Source organism: Notamacropus eugenii, chromosome 1 (assembly GCF_028372415.1).
Source record: "Notamacropus eugenii isolate mMacEug1 chromosome 1, mMacEug1.pri_v2, whole genome shotgun sequence".
Taxonomy (NCBI): Eukaryota; Metazoa; Chordata; class Mammalia; order Diprotodontia; family Macropodidae; genus Notamacropus; species Notamacropus eugenii.
In genome coordinates, this window is record NC_092872.1 from 188894493 (window position 1) to 188915089 (window position 20597).

Genomic DNA, 20597 nt, shown 5'->3' on the forward strand with positions numbered 1-20597 from the left:
TGTCAGTTAGTAGAGAAGATCTTAGAGATGATCTGATCCAGTCCCCTCATTTTACAGGTGGCAGAAGCAAAACTGGGGTTGAATAGTTTTCCCTTTTTTGGCCTGTGGTGCTCACCAGAGGCCACCTTTACTGCTGTTCTTCTTTCTCTCTAGGGTGTGTATGTCATAGAAGCTTTGGTTTTGCTCTCAGCTCCATCTTTGATCACAATAATACAGACTTTATATCTTATTTATTTATATTCATAGTCCTTTATATCTTGGAAAATGAAGTTGTTAGAGGACTACTGTGGAAGTTTCATTTCATTATGGGGAATGTATTGATGGATATCATGATGGTTTCCCTTCTTTTTCCCCCTCTCCTCTTTAAAAGTCTGTGTCATCCTTGTGAGTATGCTTGGAGACACTGGACAAGGGGTAATTTTCCTTTCTAGCCCTCTATATCTCTAACTTCATATTCTACATACACACACATAATTAGGAAATATTTAACAAAATAATTATAAAAACAAATAAAATCCTACCTTCTATAGGAAACCTTTCCAAATTCCCCTTAATTCTCATACCTCTCCTCTGTTACTTCTAATCTATCTTGTATTTAGCTTGTTTGTACACAGTTATTTACATGGTATTCCCAGTTTGAGATTTTAGTTGAGACTTAAGCCAGTGAAGGCAGTAGGCAAAGATAAGAAAGGAGAGTGTTCCAGGCATAGAGGACAGCCAATGAAAAGGCACTGGGAAAGGGGATGGGATGTCTTGTTCGTGGAATATCAAGGAAGACCGATGTCACTGGATCAGAGTACATGATGGGGAGTAAGGTGTAAGAAGACTGGAAAAGTAGGAGGGGGCTAGATTATGAAGGGCTTTTGAATGTCACACAGAGGATTTGTATTTGATCCTGAAGGTGATGGGGCAACTAGGGTTTTTTGAGTAGAAGGATGACGTGATCAGACTTGTGCTTTAGGAAGTCATTTTCATGGCTGAATGACAGATTGGAGTGGTGAGAGACCTGAGGCAAGTAGACCCACCAGCAGGCTATTCCAATAGTCCAAACATAAGGTGATAACGGCCTGTATCAGAGTGGTGGCACTATCAGAGGAGAGAAAGCAGCAAATTTGAGAGATGATGCAGAGGTGAAATAGACAGGTTTTAGTAACAGATTGAATATGGGAGGTGAAAGATGGTGAGGAATTGAGAATGACCTTTAGCTTGAGAGCCTGAGGGACTGGGAGGATGGTGTTACCCTATATAATAATAGGGAAGGGAAGGGTGGTTAAAGGGAAAGATGAGTTCAGTTGGAGATGTTTGAAAGGCAGATAGAGTTCCAAGATTAGAGGTCAACAAAGAGGTTGGGGCAGGAGAGGTAGATTGGAAAATTGACAGCATAGAGATGGTAATTAAACTTCATGGCAACTGCTGAGTCATGAAGTGAAGTAGTATAAAGGAAGTAGAGAAAAAGACTCAGGATGGAATCCTATGGGACACCTATGGTTAGAAGGCATGATGTGAATGAGGACCCAGCAAAGGAGAGTGAGAAAGAGTAGTCAGGCAGGATAAGAACTAGGAGAGAGTGGTGTCCAGAAAACCTAGAGAAAAGAGGGCATTAACAAGAAAAGAGCAATCAATAGAATCAAAAGCTACTGAGAGGCCAAAGAAAATGAAGACTGAGAGAAGGCTATTGGATTTGGCAACTAAGGCATTATTAGGAACTTTGGATAGAACGGTTTCAGTGCTAAACTGCAAGGAAGTGCAAGTGTAAGAGTGAGGAGAAAAAATGGAAGCACCAGTTGTAGATAGCCTTTGCAAGGACTTTAGCTACAAAGGGCAGAGGAGATAAAGGACAACAGTTATGAGAACTGTGGCATATGCACATAATAGAAAATTATTTTGCCATAAGAAGAGACATACGAAGAATTCAGAGAAACATAGGAAGACATATCAACTGATATGTAAGCAGACCAAGAAAAACAATATAAAACATTATGAGGACAACCTAAGTGGAAAAAACAACCCTGGCCAAGCTGACTGCTGTGTAATTGTAATGATCAATCTTAGCCCCAAAGCAGAGATGAAAAAATACTCCTCCCTCCCTCTCTTACTTACTTCCTCTGTACCTCCCTCCCTCCTTCCTTCCTTCCTTCCTTCCTTCCTTCCTTCCTTCCTTCCTTCCTTCCTTCCTTCCTTCCTTCCTTCCTTCCTTCCCTCTTTTCCTCCTTCACTTTCCCCCTCCATCTTTCCCTCTATCCCTTCCTTTCTTTTTTGCAGAGGTATGCTGCTGTTTATGGTGAGTTTCAAAACATTGCTCATACTTTTAGACAAGGCTAGGTTGATGAGTGGCAGGTTTTGCATAACTGCCTGCCCCTCCCCCTTTCTTTTTCCTTTTTTAATAAGTAATGGCTTTTAAAGTGGATGGGGAAAAAGGAAAGGATATGTTAAAAAATAAAGGTGCCACAAAAAACCAAAAGATCAATAAAATTTTAAAAAATAGAATCTAGCACTAATTGTTAGAAGCAGGAAAGAAGAGGGGAAGATATCTTCATCTATGCATTTAGCCACATTTGATTTGCAAGCCAAGAACTGAATAAATGTGAAACGCCATGATGTGAGGAGGATCGGTTTGGCAGCCCTCATTATAGTCCCCAGGAACCAACGCAGGCACTCTGACTTGCACCAGTTTTCAGTAATGATACAGAACAGTTTTAACAGAGCAGGGGATGTCTGGGATTAAGCAAATAAGAGTTTAGAGGAAGCAATGCTTTCCCACACTCTTTCCCCACTAGTTTTCTTCCACTCTTTTGTAGAGTCAGAAATGCAGGGAAATGAAGGAAGCTTCTAGCGTGATGAAGTTTTCAATTCCAGCTGTGTCTATGGCATGAACCATTGTAGCAACACACTGTCCCACATGTTCCTGTTTGGGTGTGTGGTTTTCTTGACCCTGGGACCAAACTCCTGTTTGCAAGGGGCTGCCCGGTACTCTGGGAGCTAAAGGCAATAGGTTTGTGTGTTTTGTTCAGACTGCCAAGCCCTTGAGAAACAAGTGAGCAGTTAACTGCAGTTGTCCACCCTCTCTCCACAGGCCCCCCCCCCCGCCCCAGCCGCCTCCACAGTCCCCCCACGCCCCCAATCAAACCGTTCTTGTAATCAGAGGGAGGAGCCAAAGGTACATTTTGGTGTTGCCTAACAGGTAGCAATACCTTACCACGGTGGTAATTCCAGAACAAACAGATTATTTCCTTTGAATGGCTTTATTTTATTACAAAATTACCTACCTAGCTAAGAGTTGCAAACAAAATAAACTTCTCCCTCCCCAGAACCCTCCTCCCCCACTCCTTTTCAGCCAATGTGTCCTTTTCAGCAGATCTGTTAAGAAAGAACAGGCAGTAATATTGCTGCAGACTGAGGCAATTACATTAACTCAATTCTGAAAAAAAAAATTCTAGGACCCTTTTCTGGGTCAGTCTTACCTTCTCCATGCCTTTAAGGGCTAGATAATAGTGATAGCAATTTGTACAGTGGTTTGGGGAGACAGTCCAGGTTAGTGGATGGAATGCTGGTCTTTTAGCTGACCTTCGTCATGTCTTACTTCTGACACCTACAAGTTGTGTGCCAGTGGGGAACTCAGCTAACCCATCAGTGGCCCTATATAACTCTCTGAACTGTAAGTTTCAGAGAAGTTACTCATCTGCATTGATGGAGAGAGTTTCACAAAAGGAATTCCCTCTGGGGTGACAGCATTTTCACCTACCTTATCTCATCTGATCCTCATAGCCACCTTGTGAGCTGAGTAGATGAGGGTCTTTCACAATTTACAAAAGCAAAAACTGTCAGAGTTTCCCAATTTACAAAGGTGAGGAGAGATAAAGTTTCTTCCCCAAGGCAATACAGTGAGTTGGTAGCAAAGCCTGTTAGTGTTCACCCTGAATCCGAGTTTAGATTACCTGATTTTCCCCCTTATATAAATAACACTTACATAGCTCCTTTAGTACAATATATCTGAATAAATGTTTGTTGAATGAATGTAAGAGTGGATCTCTGATAATTCTGTTGACGCTAGGGGAGAGGGAAGGGGCAATATGAGAAAGGTGCCCGTAAACATTACCATGGTGTTTTAATTTCTCTCTACATGGGAACAATAACAGCTAGCATTTGTAGGGTACTTTAAAGTTTGCAAAACACTTTACAAATATGACCTCACATCATCCTCGTGGTAGATCTGGGAGGTGGGTGCTATGATTCTTTCCATTTTACAAATGAGGAAACCAAGGCAAGCAGAGTTCAAGTAACTTGCCAAGGCTCATGTAGATAGCAAATGCCTGAGGCCAGATTTGAATTAAAGCCTTCCTGACTGGAGTAGTTGGTAAACATTTATTAAATACCTTCTACTTGCCAGACCCTGTACTAAGTACTGAGATACAACTATAAAAAAAGAAAATCCTGCCCTCAAGGAGCTTATAGTTTGAGGAAGACAGCACATCAAAGAGAAATGAAAAAAGTGGGAGGAGGTACCCCATGCTGGAGAAGCCAGAGAAGTCTAAAATGAGCACAGTCGTATGAAAAATGGGGAAATGTCTCCAGATCCATCACTGTGATGGACAGAGTGCTGGCAGGCATGGGAAATGCTGGTTTGGGGTTACATTTTGTCAGTTCTACCCCTCACCTCTTAATCATCCTCTGAGCTTTCCAACCTTTCACCCAAATTGTGTTGAGACCACCAGCTCTATTCTATAGCACTTATTTGGTCTTCATCTCATGAAGAAGGGAAGGAAATAAGCTTTATATGTGCCATGCATTGTATTAAGCACTTTTGCAAATATCTCACTTGAGACTCATAATAATCCTACGGGGTAGGTGCTCTTATTGTCCCTATTTTATAGTTGAGGACGCTGTGGCAAAGAGAGGTCAGGTGATTTGCCTGTAGACATACAGTTATTAAATATCTGAGGCTGGATTTGAACTCAAGTCTTCCTGACTCCCGGTCCAGTACTCTATCTACTGTGCCATCAACTGCCTCATGAAGAGGAGAGTAGATGTCAGGTATGGTGCAATATACTTTTTAGAGCCCCCAACCCTTTATTAAAAGAACCACTCTGTGGTAGGGGTTTTTTTTGGGAAAGTCTCATTTGGGTTTGAGAAGAAATCTGTAGAGGCATTGTCTAGGTCCTGTTCTCTCTTGGATTATTGGATCATAGATTGAGAGAGGAAAGTGATATTTGAGGCCATCTAATCCAACCCCTGAATTTGGCAGATAAAGAAACTGAGGCCCAGGAAGGCTAAGCGATCTATCCAATGTCCTACATGTAGCAAACATCAGAAGTGGGATTTGAACTCAGAACAAATGCTCCTTCTATTGTACCATGCTGCCTCTCTGCAGTCATTTAGAAGCTCAGTAAGGTTTTTTGTTTTCCTCTTTGGAGTAGGTATTGTAATACAGTTCCCTAATGCATTCAAGGTAAATACCAAGCTGTCCTTGGAAACAAAGTGAAGCCACAGAATTGATGGCCATTGGTTAACAGCAAACATTCATCTTCAGGTCACAGAAGCTGACCTAGGTCTTTGCGGGGAGGAACCTTATTCAGCATAGTCATTGCTGATTCAGAATCACGAGATAAAAAAGACAGTTTCACCCATGAAAATGGCATACAAGGTGGCTGACCGAGAATCCTCAGGCTGCTGAATTCTGTGCTCCATCCCACACTAGTAGGAGTCTTGGTCCTAAAGGTAAATGTGATAGGAAGAGAAGCATTCATTCTGGAATTCCTAGCTCTTTGAATGCTTGCTCCATTCTTTGCTATAGACAGAAGGGCTCTAAATAGGTGAGCTAATGAGAAGCCAGCTGACTGAGAAGCAGGGCTATTGAAGGATATGCATCAGCTAGCAGTAACAATTTTAGGAAAAGGCAAACATGTGTAGCCTGACTGTCTTTATTTCCCCTTATGGATCTGAAATGATAGTAGGAAGAGGAGTGGATGTAAATTTCTAATGTTTTTTGTTTTTTTTAATCAAAATCTTGGATATGGGTAAGGAGAAGATGGTAAAGCAAGGACCTTAGGTTTCCCAGGCCTTGCTCTCTAGACTTCAATAAGGTGATGAAATTAAAAATGCCCCAGTTTTGATTTTTCTCTCAACATTCATGCTTGTGATTGGGTGCCCTTGGTGACTCTCCTAGTTCTGTGCGGATAAACAGCACTGTGATTTTCAGTTCAGCCCAGAGAAATGCTCTAGTCTCTTGCATCTGATCAGCCTTACAAATGAATCAAAGCTTTTTCATGCTGTGGCCAGATTAGTAGAATAGCTTGGAATCAGTCAGAAAATGATGGAGGGAGGAAGATTCTGAGCACTGCTGTTAGTTCTCTGTATGTGCGCCAGAGGAGGGTGTTGAAACAGTTCTCAGGATACAAACACAGCAGGAAAAGTGGTATGTGATGAAGAAAATCAGAGCTATAACTAGAAAGGGGCAACAAGGACGTTGTCCCAGAGCAATGAGTTTAGGAGGTGCTACATTTTGAAGGTACCAACATTAGACTTACAGCATTTGTAGTCCTTCAGCATTGTAGAAGAGTAAAAATAATTAGTTAAAATAGAAAGCTATCAAAGTCCTCCCCGGTTCCCTTTTGTCTCAGTTGTGCACTGACCTCCTATCAGCACCCTTCCTCTCTGGTTTGAAGATTTCATTTTCCCCAAGGAGCAGAGTCCCCTCTGTTTCCTGCCAACTGCCCCAGTCATGATTTGTGGTCAAAACCTGGACACAAGAATTCCAAGTCATGGTTCTAATGGACCTGCTGCTGTCATTATTATTTTCTAGATGAGCAGTGTCTAAGAGACTGCATGGCAAGGAGTATGAGTCAAATAAGATCATGCATATGAAATCACTTTGAAAAATATTCAATGTTAGACAAATATGTGGTTATTATTAATAAATATCACTGAAGGCAGAAACAGGGAACTCCTGGATTCTATTATAATCAGTCAATAAACATTTATTAAGTATCTGCTGTGTGGTACATACTGGGGTTAAAATAAAAAGGCAAAAGACAGTCCCTGCACTCAAGAAGCTCAAAAACTGATGGAGGAGACAATGAGCAAGCAAATATGTACATACCAGCTGTGTGCAGAATAAATTGTGTTTGTCCTTTGTTGCCAAAGAAGATCATGCCATCAGAGAAATGATGACTTGACTTGCACTTGATGTTGTTTCCAGTGAGGGAGGGCTAAATAGGAAGTAATTAAAGGAGGGAAAGCACTAAAACCCAGAAGGGTTGGGAAAGGTGTTCCATAGAAGATGGGATTTTAGTTGGGATTTGAAGGAAGCCAGGGAAACCAGGTGATAGAGGTGAGAAAGGAGAGCATCCCAGGCATGGACTGTAGCTAGAGGCAATTTCCAGAGCTGAGACTTGGAGTGTCTTATTCATGGAACAACAAGGAGGCCAGTGTCATTGGATTGAAGAACATTTGGTGGTGTGTAAGGTGTAAAAACACTGGAAAGTTATGTGTGTATGGGTAGGTTATGAAGGATGTTGAACATCAAAGGGTTTTGTATTTGATCCTGGAGAAAGTAAGGAACTGCAGTTTATTCAGTAGGAGCCAAGATAAGGGCAAGGTCTGTGCTTTAGGAAAACCATCTTGACAGCTGAATGGGAGGTGGATTGAAGTGGGGAGAGACACGAGGCAGGCAAACCCACCAGTAGGCTATTGCAATAGTCCAAGTGTGAGGAGATGAAGGTACCAGGATGGCAGAAGTTTCAGAAGAGAGAAGGGGGCATATCGGAGAGATGTTGCAAAGGTGAAATTGACAGACCTTGGCAACTGATCGAATATAGAGAGTGAGAAATAGTAGGGAATCAGGGATGACAGCCAGTGACAAGATTGTGAGGATCTACAGCATTAGGGAGGTGGAGGACAGACTAGGGGCAAAAACATGGGGAACTACCATAGACTGCATGGGAAGTGATATCCAGAGGTCATTTAATTCAGTCTCTAGTCTCCAGACATAACATTGTTCAAATCCCTCTAGACATATAATTTCAAACCTATCCTCTAGTACTTCAGATTAGAAGATTTCAGAAGCTGCCTCTAGTTTAATAGTCCCTCAAAATGAGACACATTTTTCTGTATTTTCAACAACTCTTTCCGGCTGGCACCTCATATCCTCTGATGCCTTAAACTGACATTTGATTTATTCATCTCAACAATGTAGATATCACAATGCAAGCAGGAGTTAATGTGACATTCCTGATGACACAACAATTTCTCACCATGAAATGTAGACTATAAGTTCTTAAGGGCAGGGACTATTTTATATGTTTGTCTTTGTATATTCCTAGGTCCTAGCCAGCACAGTGCTAGGTACACCGTAGGTGTATAATAAAGGTTTATTGATTGTTAACACCTGGCACATAATAGGTACTCTACAAATGTTGGTTGATTGATTGATTGCCCAAGGCCAAGCCACCACGTTGGATGTAACCCCCAGGTCTTCTGAATCCAGGGCTACTTCCACTACATCACAATTCCCTCTTGAACTTTAGGCTAAAGTGACCATAAAGGCCGATCTCCTTTGCCTTTTATTTATGCATAAATAACCCCACTACTGGGGCAAAAAAAGAAAGAAAAGGAAAGAAGTAGGAAAAAAAGAGAATGGCTTTATACTTTAGGAACTTTGAGTGTTTTTGAAATGACACATTCCAGTGCTATATGAAAATTGAAATCCCCTTTCTTTTAGGCAGTATCGTCCTTATTGAAGGTGGGGAGAGCCCAAAAGAGAAGCCCTGAGATTGTCCAGGGTTTCTCAAGTCCCTCCAGAATCTTGTGTATCAAGTTGCTCTAGGGTACTCTTCAGCAGTAACCGCGAGCCGCCAGCAGGTGTCAGTGCGCCCTCGCTCTGTAGGTGAGAGCGCAGACTTCTCAGGAGTTCCAAGGGATTCCGAGACCCCTTTCTGGCCCACTATGTGGCTCAATCCCCCCAGGTCCGCTGGGTGGGTGGTTGCTGCCAGTTTTTGCAGCTTCTAATCAGCACTCTCTCCTCCGAGACTCCCTCTTCCTTGCGTCCCTTTCCCAGGCAGGGTAGGCAGACCTACAGACCTCTCTCGGACCTCCCAGACCTCGCCCAGCATCCAGCACCCAGTTTCCCGGCCCAGTTTAGGTGGAAATGGCCCAAAGGTACCTGTTCCTGCCGTACTGCCACTGTCAAACTGGATTAGCCTGGCTTCCTCATCTGCCCTCTTTCTTTCCCTGGGGCTGCACGAGAATACTGGCCCCACTTACCACAAGGTGGAGGGGCAGTTTCCTCTCCTCCGACCGCTGGGGATCCTCGGTGTGTGAACAGCCGAGACGCCCTGGATCTAGGTGACCACTTCTGGTTTTGCCCAGTGCTGAGGGGCAGAACAAGAAACCCCTAGAAGTATAGGTACGGGCCTCGACTTCCTAGATATTTAGATTCGTCATTCTCATCCCGGACCTAGATCCTCTCAAAGCTTTGGACACCTGTGTGTACTCACAGTTCTTTCAAGAGAACCAGTCGTAATTCCTAGCTCTCTTCGCCTTTGCATTTTCGTCTTCCCTTATCCAGAACAGCTCTTCGGTCTGATCCCCAACAGGGGTGCAGCGGGTGGGGTGATCCCAAGGTTTTTGGTGAGTTTTTGCAGCTAGGAAGCTGATGTAGATTAGGTGGGTGGGTGGGTGTGGGGAGAGACAGAGAGACAGAGAGACACACACAGAGAGACAGAGAGACAGAGACAGAGAGAGACAGGGGGAAAGGGGGAGAGGGGGAGAGGGAGAAGGAGAGGGAGAGAGAGAGAGAGAGAGAAAGAGAGAGAGAAGAGAGAGAAGAGCGAGAGAGAGAGAGAGAGAGAGAGAGAGAGAGAGAGAGAGAGAGAGAGAGAGAGAGAGAGAGAGAGGAGGGGGAGGGGGTGGAGGAGGGTCGGGTTCCCACGTGAGGACTGACGCTGGCTGCTCGGCAACGCCGGCTTGATCCTGGGGCTATAAAACCAGTCCACTGTAAGTGAAGACAACAGCACTGGCTCCCGTTCGGTTGGAGAGGCCAAGAGGCGCACCACTGTCCTGGCTCGCTGGACATCCAGCCTGGATCACTCACTCCTCCCCGATTCAGGTCCGCTTGCCCCACCAATGAGGCACAGTTCGTGTCCAACTTGAGACTCGAGCTAGGGTGCTGTCCAACCTTGGCGCCCGGACTAGGCAGCGCCCGGACTGGGCAGCGCCCGGGTACCCCAGAACGCCCGGGCCACAGCTAACAAAGGATAGTTTTTCTTCACCTGACCATCTGAGGAAGGGGACCACTTCTCGCTCCCCATGTCCTATGCCCAATTTACACTGTCACTGGGCATCTTCAAGGTCTATCTACACAACCCCATTGGGTCCCGCAAGTTTGGAGATCTCGAGGCGGGGATCTGAAGAGAAAGAAGGAAATTCGGGCCTTCCCTGCATCGTTGTCCTATGAAGGAGGAAAGAAATTCAATAACTGCCTAAAGGATTTTAGAAAGCAGAGAATCAGTTTTCTCTCCTCTCTCAACTCCCTATCTTCCTGGCAACACCGGAGCCCCCAGGCCCCTTTTCTGAGACCTGAGTGGGGGGCGGGGTTCCTATTGAGCAGCCTTCACCACGGTAAGACAGACTTGCTTTCCACTCCAGATCTGAAGTAAAGAGCCATATATTTGTTGTCACCCTTCCAAATAAAAAGGGCACAAATTCTCCTCTTTTTCTCCCCTTATCTCTTTCCTCTTGGGGAATCAGGATCCCCCCCCCCCCCCCTTGGCTCTGTGTTTGGAAATAAAACTTGGATTTACTGAGTAGGGAGTGAGAGAAAAAGGGAAAGAGAAGCCGCCCAGAGACGAAGTCCACCGTGAGGTTGGGGCTATTGTGATCTCCCCCGTAGCTGCTGCGGGCTAAAAGGAGGACTGAGGCCACGGGTTGTTAGCTGTATTCATAGCACTTCTTCAAATTCCCTCCTTTCTTTCCCCACTCACCACCTTTCTGGATCCCCTCCCCCCAAAAGCAGAGCCCCATGTGAGCCCCCGAGAGCTTTCTCGGGGTGGGGGTGGGGGTAGGGGACGAGAACTGACAACCCGGAGGAGAAAGGAGGACAGAGTTGGGACTGAGTGGAGGGGAGAAGGAGCTTGTTTTCATGTTACACCAGGAGCACCCGCTGGCGGAGGGGAGTTTCGCCCCTATGGGGTCCCTTCAGCCGGACTCCGGCAATGGAAGCTTAAACGGAACTGGGTCCCGGCAGACCCCTTATTCACTGCAGGTCACCCTGACCCTAGTCAGCTTGGCTGGGCTGCTCATGCTGCTAACTGTGTTCGGCAACGTGCTGGTGATCATCGCAGTGTTCACCAGTCGAGCTCTCAAGGCGCCCCAGAACCTGTTCTTGGTGTCTCTGGCTTCAGCCGACATCCTTGTGGCCACGTTGGTCATCCCTTTCTCACTGGCCAACGAGGTGATGGGTTACTGGTACTTCGGCAAGGTGTGGTGTGGAATCTACCTGGCGCTGGACGTGCTCTTCTGTACGTCCAGCATTGCGCACCTGTGTGCCATCAGCCTAGACCGCTACTGGTCCATCACTCAAGCGATCGAGTACAACCTGAAGCGGACACCCCGACGCATCAAGGCCATCATCTTCACCGTGTGGGTCATCTCGGCTGTCATCTCCTTCCCACCCCTTATCTCCATCGAGAAGAAAGGAGGGGGCGAGCAGCTGTGTGTGATCAACGACCAGAAGTGGTATGTTGTCTCCTCCTGCATCGGTTCTTTCTTTGTCCCCTGCCTCATCATGATTCTAGTGTACGTACGTATCTACCAGATCGCCAAGCGTCGCACCCGGGTGCCGCCCAGTCGGCGCAGCGACGGCAGCGAGGTTGCTGAGCGCCGTCCCAATGGGTTTCCAGACCGAGGGGGTGGGGACGGCCAACCTCTGCCAGCCAAGATCAACGGGGCGGGAGAGCCAGTGCCAGCTGAGCGGGAGGTCAATGGTCTGGACTTGGAGGAGAGCTCCTCCTCCGAGCACGCTGATCAGACGCCCGGCCCCCCTGGACCCCGGAAAGGGGAGCGGGCCACCAGGGGGAAGAGCAAGACAAAAATGAGCCAGGTGAAGCCCGGTGACAGCCTGCCTCGGAGAGGGGGTGAGGAAGAGCGTGGTGCCAAAGCGTCTCGCTGGCGGGGGCGCCAGAACCGCGAGAAGCGCTTCACCTTTGTGCTAGCCGTAGTCATCGGGGTCTTCGTGGTCTGTTGGTTCCCCTTCTTTTTCACCTACACGCTCACCGCAGTCTGCTGCTCGGTCCCCCGCACCCTCTTCAAGTTCTTCTTCTGGTTTGGTTACTGCAACAGCTCGCTCAACCCGATAATCTACACGATCTTCAACCATGACTTCCGCCGGGCCTTCAAGAAAATCCTCTGCCGGGTGGACAGGAAGCGCATCGTGTGAAGTGAACTTGCTCCCCACACGCCTCCATCCCCTCCTCTCCACTCACTCCCTGCAGCGTCCCCAGTCCTTCCCAGCCTTGGCCTCTTGCTATCTCGTCCCACCCTAGGGATCACCGGCGAGCTGGGAGGCATTCTGCTTTGACGGACAAAGCCCCGTCTCCCCCTTTGGAACAGAGACCAGGCAGAGAGAGAACCCTCGGACCAGGACAGAGCCACAGACAGACTCGAACAGGAGAAAGAAAGATGCCACTATGAGAACGTTACTTGCACAGGCGCCTGGTAGTGTAAAGAGACTCATGACTAAGCCAGATATATAGAGCTCTACAGACTCCTTCCTGCTTCCCAAACTTCCGAAGGGGATGTTCTGCAAGCCTAGCTTGCCTTCCCAGAGGTGGAGAGCATCAGCACTCACTGAATTCCTGTTGGGAAAACTTCTTTTCTCCAGTTCATTTCAGACCCCAGCTAGGGGCCTACATGTGACCTTCGGCTGCATGCTATTCCATAGGGCAGTATTGTTTCCAAAAGGTATTTCTCAACCCTAACCCCAGGCACCCAGAAGCTAGGCTCAAATTCCACTTTGTGCTTGGGAAAAGAGAAAGTTGGAATTCTTACAAAGAGTTAATTAATTGGGCAGTCGCAGTCAGGTTTTTTGCCAGGGCTAATTGCCCTTTCCCCTCTTGATTGTAAATCTGCACTCTTAAAAATAGTAAACATGGGGTTACTTGTATCGTATCGTAACCGATTGCTGTTGAGACCGGTGTTTCAGTTCCTACCGCTGGACTCACCTGCGAGAAGGAAGTGTTCCTGCCTCTCCCAGAGAGGAAGAGGCTTTGGCAGTGTAAGCTGGCTCTTACTTTGTTTTGCTCCCTCTCTCCTTTTAAAGATCCTCTGGTGTCTTTTTCGCCATAACTGGTGATTATCCCTGTGCATCTGGATGTGGTTGGATATTTCCTGACAGGGAAATATCTTTGTACATTTTCCCTGTGCCTAACAGCATAATTGCCGTTTCCTGTGTAAATATTACAGTAATAAATCAAGGCTGAGTTAAAGCAACTCCTGACTTACCTTGAGCCTGCCCATGACATTTTCATTTCATTCCCAGACTTGCAGCCCGAAATTATTGCTTGAAAACAGAACTCATCACCCCATTCCTTTCACCATGAAAGCCACTGCCTGCAGAATAAATGTGTTTGTATACAGTATATATAAACCTTCTCCAGTGGACACTGACTAATGGGGAGGATGGAGCACTTTAACTCCTGCCTTTAGAGACAGAGGGGTGGACATCGTGTGGGCATAGCAACCTTGTTGCAGCCTGCCCAAGGCAAACAGTTTGAGAAGACAGTAGGACCTGCCTGCCAAATTGTACAGTGACTGACAGAAGGGTTTCTCGGCATCAAAAGTATTGTCCTTTGTCTGCTTCCCTTGCTCAGACCACATTGTTTGTAAACTTGGAAGGTGGGGTGGGGAGGTCTGAGAATAATGTTTACATCAGCATTTCTACACATTTTTTCCCCCGATACTGAGTCTTTAAGGACTGCTACCATATTTCACCAAATGGGGAAAACAAAGTCATCAGATGTTATTAATAATGAATTTTTTTAAAAAATAAAAGTTTACAGATCAAATGTGAAATAAACTAATTAAATGTTCCTGCCTCTTTTTCTTCTTAAAAAATGCTTCAAAATTCTAATCATTGGACATAGCATTCAACCTGTTGAGCCAGAACATTTCCTAAGAGTTTTGGATGGGGAAGGAGTCTATGTTATTTCCATTGCATTTCCACAGTGAAGTCTCTCATATCCTGCTTGAATGATCCCAGGTTTATGCAAATGGCTTTTTTTTCCCAGTCTCTACATTGAATTTTCCCAAGGGTCACAGGATTTAGGGCTACTTAAATAGCACCCTCCTTAATTTTACAGATGGGAAAACTAAGGCTCAGAGGATTCATAGAGTAGTAGAATTTTAAAGTTCGGAGAACCATAGGATCATGTCTTCCAACTGGAAGAGGCCTTAGAGGTTATCTAGTTCAACCTCCTCATTTTACAGATGAGGAAACTGAGGCCCAGAGAAATGGAATGACTTGCCCAAGCCCACACAGACAATAAGTGACAGAGCCAGATCTGGAGTCTCTTGCCCTGATGCTTTTTTTCTACTATAGCAATTTATTCAGTTGCTGACAGAATATTCAATAATTTTGTTGAATACAATTAGGAGTGGTGTTGACCTGTGGGAGCTATGTAGTTCATAGCTTGTTAAGGGGCAGGGAGGGAAAAATGATCGAACTGTTGGGAAGGATTTGGGAGGAGGACTTTGAAAATCCAATTGCCTACAAATTTTGCACAAACTGGCTTTGTGTGAGCCTGGAGAGTTTAAATCCCCTCTATGTGTTTCTTCATCTTTGTTAATTTATCTGGCCTCATGAGTGTGAATATGTGTGTGCAGGAGGAAAGAGGTGAGAGAGATGGAGAAGAATAAAGAAGGAGATTGTAGTGCAGGGGCAAGACACTTTCTGGCTATTTAGACCAAATGGGAAAGTGATATGGAAAGAAATCAGAACTGGGAATCAGAAAACCTTAAGTCCAGTCTTTGTTTTGCCCCTAACTGTGGGATGTTTGGCAAATAGGTTCATAGATCCAGGGCTAGGGGGGACCACTGGACCCCTCTATTCTAAACTTCTCTTTTATAGATGTAGACATTGAGGCCCAGAGTCACAGGGGTAGCAAGGGACAGCCTGGATAATATCAAAGACTTCGATTTAAATAAGGCTTTACTGACATTCACTCATTTGATTCTCTTTGTGAGGTATGCGCTAATATCATCCCCATTTTAGAGATGAAGAAAAAGGCTGAAGGAAGTTGACACTTACTCCGTGGTCCTATAGATAGGAAGTGTGGAAAATTAGGACTGAATACAGGTCTTCCTAACTCCAGCTCTTGTACTGAGTACCCCATTCACTATGGGAAGCCTTTTCCTTTACTTCCTCTCTCAAGGTCTTAATTTATTAATCTATAAAATGAGGCCCTAGATTAGATAATCACCAAGATACATTCCTGAAATTTTATGATTCTACAACTAGTCAACAAGGAATTATTAAGCAACTAGCATGTGCTATTCTGGCAATGGGGATACTAAAACACAAATACTACAAGTGAGAAATAAAGAAATTGCTTATGGTGAGTTGGAAAGAAATTTCTTTTTTTAATCTCTTTTTTTAGTTTTTATTTAGTATTTTATTTTTTTCCCCAGTTAGGAGAATAAGTTTCTGCAGGAGGGGAGATTCAGTGGGAATTGGGAAGAAATAAATTATTTAGAATCAGTGTCTAAGAACCAGTTTTAGCTAGAAGAAGAAAGAATAGTGTCTAGTACCCATCCTATCCCACTAAATCAGAGGATTATCTGGCGAAAGAAGGAAGGAAATATGAATTTGGAAAAAGGAGCCTCATCTGAGAGGTTTGAGCATGACTCTCCACTGTCACTGTGTAGAAAGTCCCCAGGACAGGGTTCTAAAGCTTTATGTGTGTCATGGACTGCTTTGGCAATCTAGTACTCTCTCTCTCTTTCTCTCTCTCTTTCCATTTCTGTCTCTGATTCTACCCTTTTTCTGTCTGTCTTTCCCTTCCTCTCTTTCTCTTCTGCAGTCCCTTAGGCCTTCTACTCCACCTCCCTTCCCCCAACCCCATCCCAAGATGGGGGAGGGGAAGAGTTGTTCCATATTTGGGTAGGAAGTTTTTTTGGTGCTTCTGAGGAAAACTAGGATGAGATATTTATTTAAGCATACTGGGTAAGATTTGAAAATCTTATCCCCTGTGTTTATTGTCCACTGGTGTCTCCTGAGCCTTTTCTATAAAACATGACTTTGAGTTGTCACAAAAATATTTAATATCTATATATGTCATGGAGACCAAAAATCTCTAACTTTGAAAATATGCTCACCTATCTAAATTAATATTAAATAGGGTCCCTATAGTGTGAGCCCCAGGAAGCTGACCATCTTGTCTATTCCTTGCGTTGGCTCTGACTTGGAGTCAGAAATACCTGGGATCAAATCCCATCTAAGACATTTACTAATTGGGTGACCTTGGAATGAAGAGGTTCAGTTAGATGTCTTCTAAGGTCCTTTCCATCTCTAAATCTATGAACCTATAATCTTATGAACTGCAAATTAGAATACTGGGCCTTTAGTTTTTGGCCCAGGAAAAAGTATGAGGATAACCATGGAATAAGTAGAAAGAGTACTAGATTGGCCATGAAGAGACCTAGATCCAATTGTAGTCTTAACCCTGCTGCTAACTTGTAGCATAACCTTGGGAAAATCAATTTCCTTCACTGGGTACTAATTTCATTATTGGTAAAGTGAGTAGATAAAACTTGATGACCTCAAATTCTAGGGTTTTATGGTTCATACATTCCTTGAATAAAGAGGGCAAAAGATAGGAAGTGTAGAGAGGAACAAACCTTTTTTAATTGAAAGAGCTTGGCATGGAAACTCTTTAAAGAGTTACCTGGCACAGGAGGGCTATGGCTATTGGCTTTTGAGGATATTCCTTTGTATCATTTGGGGATGGATTACAGAAGTTCTCAGCTCCAGGTAATGAAGTGTGTGCTTTTTGTTCTCTCTGCCCCTGGAAAGGGACTTACAGACAGGACGTTTTGCAGTTCTCTCTCTATAGGGAAGATAGATTATGAAGGAAAACTAGGTTATCTTTTGCTTCCATTCTTATCCAGCCTTTAGTTACTGAATGGATGTTTCCTCAGACAAACTGAGACTTGGAAAAATCTAGATAAAAAAGGCCAAGGCTTCTCACTGTATCCTGGGTCATCACCAGTTGTCCTGACCTATGTCTTGCCATTTGACTCCAATGACTCTGGAGAAGAGAGTGAGGTTGATGACTTTGCACAACTCTGCCTCACTCAAATCCAATTCACTTGCAAGTCAAAGACATCAAAGACATCACCCTCCTGAGGTTATCGGGCCTCTCCAAGAAGGAAGTATGAACAAGATTCCCAAGAGTTCAACATCTCCAGCTTCAAACTGGTCCCTTAGCCTTTTGCTTCATCTTCTGAGAACAGGAGAGGAAGGTATACTTAATTTTTTTGCTTTAGTTTCATTTATCTCTTTCAGTTCAATTCATTCATTCAACCCATACATATTTATTGAGTACTTACTATCTTGTGCTAACACTGAAGTTGTTGTGTTTGTCCTTTGTTTCTGAAGAGAACCATGACATCAGGAAAATGATGACATGGCTTGCAGTTGACTTTGATTTGAGTAAAGAAGGGCTGTGCAAGGTCACCAGCCTCACTTTCTCCTCCAGAGTCATCTGGGTCCAGTGACCTGGTATTCATCAGGATGACTGGAGATGGCCCAGGTTGCAGTGGGAGACCCTGGCCCTTTTAGTCTAAGGCTTTTTCAGGTACTCACTTAGAGTGAAGTAATGCCCATTTAGGGAATAGGTCTCTTAGTGTCATACAAAAAAAGGATAAAACCCCATTCTTGACCTTGAGGAATTTTCAGTCTAATTAAATCATTCCTTAGCTTGTCCTTCTACATGCATTTATTAAATGCCTACTTTGTACAATGACTTAAACTGAATGCCCAGGTTGATATTTTAAAAAAAAATCAAGAAAATGTGGTACTTGATACCTAGAAGAAGACAATCCAGGATTAAGTGGGAAGAGAAGACACATATGGTAAAGCACAGGGGAAAACTGAATAGAAGTATGTAATCCAAAGTGTTATGAGATCAGTTCATAATAATAGTAAGTAGCATATAATAGCTACAAAGCTCTAAACTTTGTAAAGTGCTTTACAAATACTATCTCACTTTATCTTTTCAACAACTCTGGGACGTAGGTGCTATTACTATTCCCATTTTGCAGATGAGGAAACTGAGGAAAATAGAAGTTAAGTGATTTGCCTAGGGTCATACAGCTAGTAAGGGATTGAGATTGGATTTTTATTGAGGTTTTTCTGTCTCCCAGTCTAGTGCTCTATCCATTGTACCATCGACCTGCATTTATATGAGCCTTTAAGATTTGCAAAAATCTTTTAAAATATTTATTTATAACATTCTTTTCTTTTTAAATTTTGAGGTCAAAAGTCTCTCCTTTCCTTCCCTCCCTCTCCTACCCACTAAGAAGGCAAGCAAAGTGGTATCAATTATACATGGGAAATCATGCAAAACATTATTTACATAAGTATATTGATAAAAAAAGCAACAAAAATAAAGAAAGCAAGAAAATTATACTTCAATTTGCATTCGTAGTCCATCTCTTCTCTCTCTGGAGGTGGATAGCATTTTTCATCATGAGTCCTTTGGAATTGTCATGTTATCATTGTATTGATCAGATCAGCCAAGTCTTTTGCAGTCGAACATCATTACAACATTGCTGTTACCGGGCACAATGATCTCCCAGTTTTTCTCATTTCACTTTGCACCAATTTGCATAGATCTTCCCATGTTTTTTTCTGAAACTACCCCTACCCTGTCATTTCTTATAGCAATCATAATCTATCACAATCACGTTATAGCATGTTGTCAGCCCCCAGTTGATGAGCATCCTCTCAATTTCCAATTCTTTACTACCACAAAAAAGAGCTACTTTTTTTGTACATATAGGTCTTTTTTCTTTTTCTTTGATCTCTTTAGGGAACCAATATGGTAGTAGCATTACTAGGTCAAAGGGTATACACAATTTTATAAGCCTTTGGGTATGGTTCCAAATTGTTCTCCAGAATGATTGGACTGGTTCGTAATTATACCAAGTTCATTAGAGTACCTATTTTTCCTCATATCTGCTAGCATTAGTCATTTCTCATAGGTGTGAAGTGGTACCCCAGGGTTGTTTTAATTTATGTTTCTTTAATCAATAGTGAGTTAGAGCAGTTTTTCATATGACTATGGATATATCCTTTGACCATTTATCAATTGGGGAATGGCTCTTATTTTTTTTTATAAATTTGACTCAGTTTCCTACATATCTGAGAAATGAGGTCTTCATCAGAGAAACTTGCCTTAAATTTTTTTATGTTAATTAATTGTCTATGGTATCTTTTAGCAAAATGTAGTTTCCCTGATTATCATTTTTAATTAGATCCACTTTTGCTTTATCTGAGACCATGACGACTACCCCTGCCCTTTTCACTTTAGCTGAAGCATAATAAGATTCTGCTCCACTTCCTTAGTTGAACTTTGTGTGTCTTTCATTGCAACTGCATCTTTTGTAAATGACATATCATCATATTGTTATTTGTCGTCTGTTCTTCTATCGACTTCTGTTTCACGTTGACATTCACAGCTATAATTGCTCACTGTATATTTCCCCATCTTATTTTCTTGGTTTTCCTTGTCCCTGGCCCTTGCCTACCTTAATCTGCCCTCCCTTTTATTGTCTTTCCCATATCTCTTTTCCCCTTCCCCTACTATTTCCCTATTGAGTCAGATTTCCATACTCAACTAAGTTATGTATATACATCTTTTCTCTTTGAACCGATTCTGATGAAAGTGAAATTCAGATGTTGCCTCCTACCCTCTTCCAATTTCCCCTTCCACTGTAAACATTTTTCCTTGCATGCCTCTTTTATATCAGAAAAATTTCCCCATGTTGCTTTGCCCTTCTCTTTTTTCCCAGTGCATACTTTTCACTCACTTTTTCATTTTTTGGAGATAATGCTAATCAAATGAACTCACATTCATGCCCTTGGTCTATGTAGGCTCCTTCTAATTGATCTAATAGTGATAAAGTTCTTAGGAGTTACAAGTATCATCTTCCATATAGAAATGTAAACAATTTAAGCATAGTCCCTTATGCTTTCTCTTTCATGTTTACCTTTCTATGCTTCTCTGGAGCCTTGTATTTGAAAGTCAGATTTTCTATACAGCTCCGGTCTTTTCATCAAGAATATTTGAAAGTTCTCTATTTCATTAAACATCCATTCCCCCCATCCCTGCAGAGGCTTATATTCCAGGTTTTGCTGGAAAGATTATTCTCAGTTGTAATCCTAAGTCCTTTGCCTTCTGGAATATCATATTCCACATCCTGTGCTCCTTTAACATGGAAGTTGCTAAATCTTGTGTTATTCTGACTGTGTCTCCATGATATTTGAATTATTTCTTTCTCAATGCTTGCAATAATTTCTCCTTGATCTGGGAGCTCTGGAATTT

The 20597-nt window shown here is 43.5% G+C and overlaps 1 protein-coding gene across 1 annotated transcript; it reads left to right on the plus strand.

The window, feature by feature from the left end:
* Positions 1-9972: 9972 nt before the first annotated feature.
* ADRA2A (adrenoceptor alpha 2A) lies at positions 9973-14081 on the plus strand. The gene has a single exon (XM_072622326.1). The coding sequence runs from the start codon at positions 11135-11137 to the stop codon at positions 12428-12430; it is 1296 nt and encodes a 431-aa protein (XP_072478427.1). The 5' UTR covers positions 9973-11134; the 3' UTR covers positions 12431-14081.
* The last annotated feature ends 6516 nt before the right edge of the window (positions 14082-20597 follow it).

Coding starts and splice junctions, on each gene's coding strand:
- ADRA2A (XM_072622326.1), top strand. CDS start 11,135: ATGTTACACCAGGAGCACCCGCTGGCGGAGGGGAGTTTCGCCCCTATG.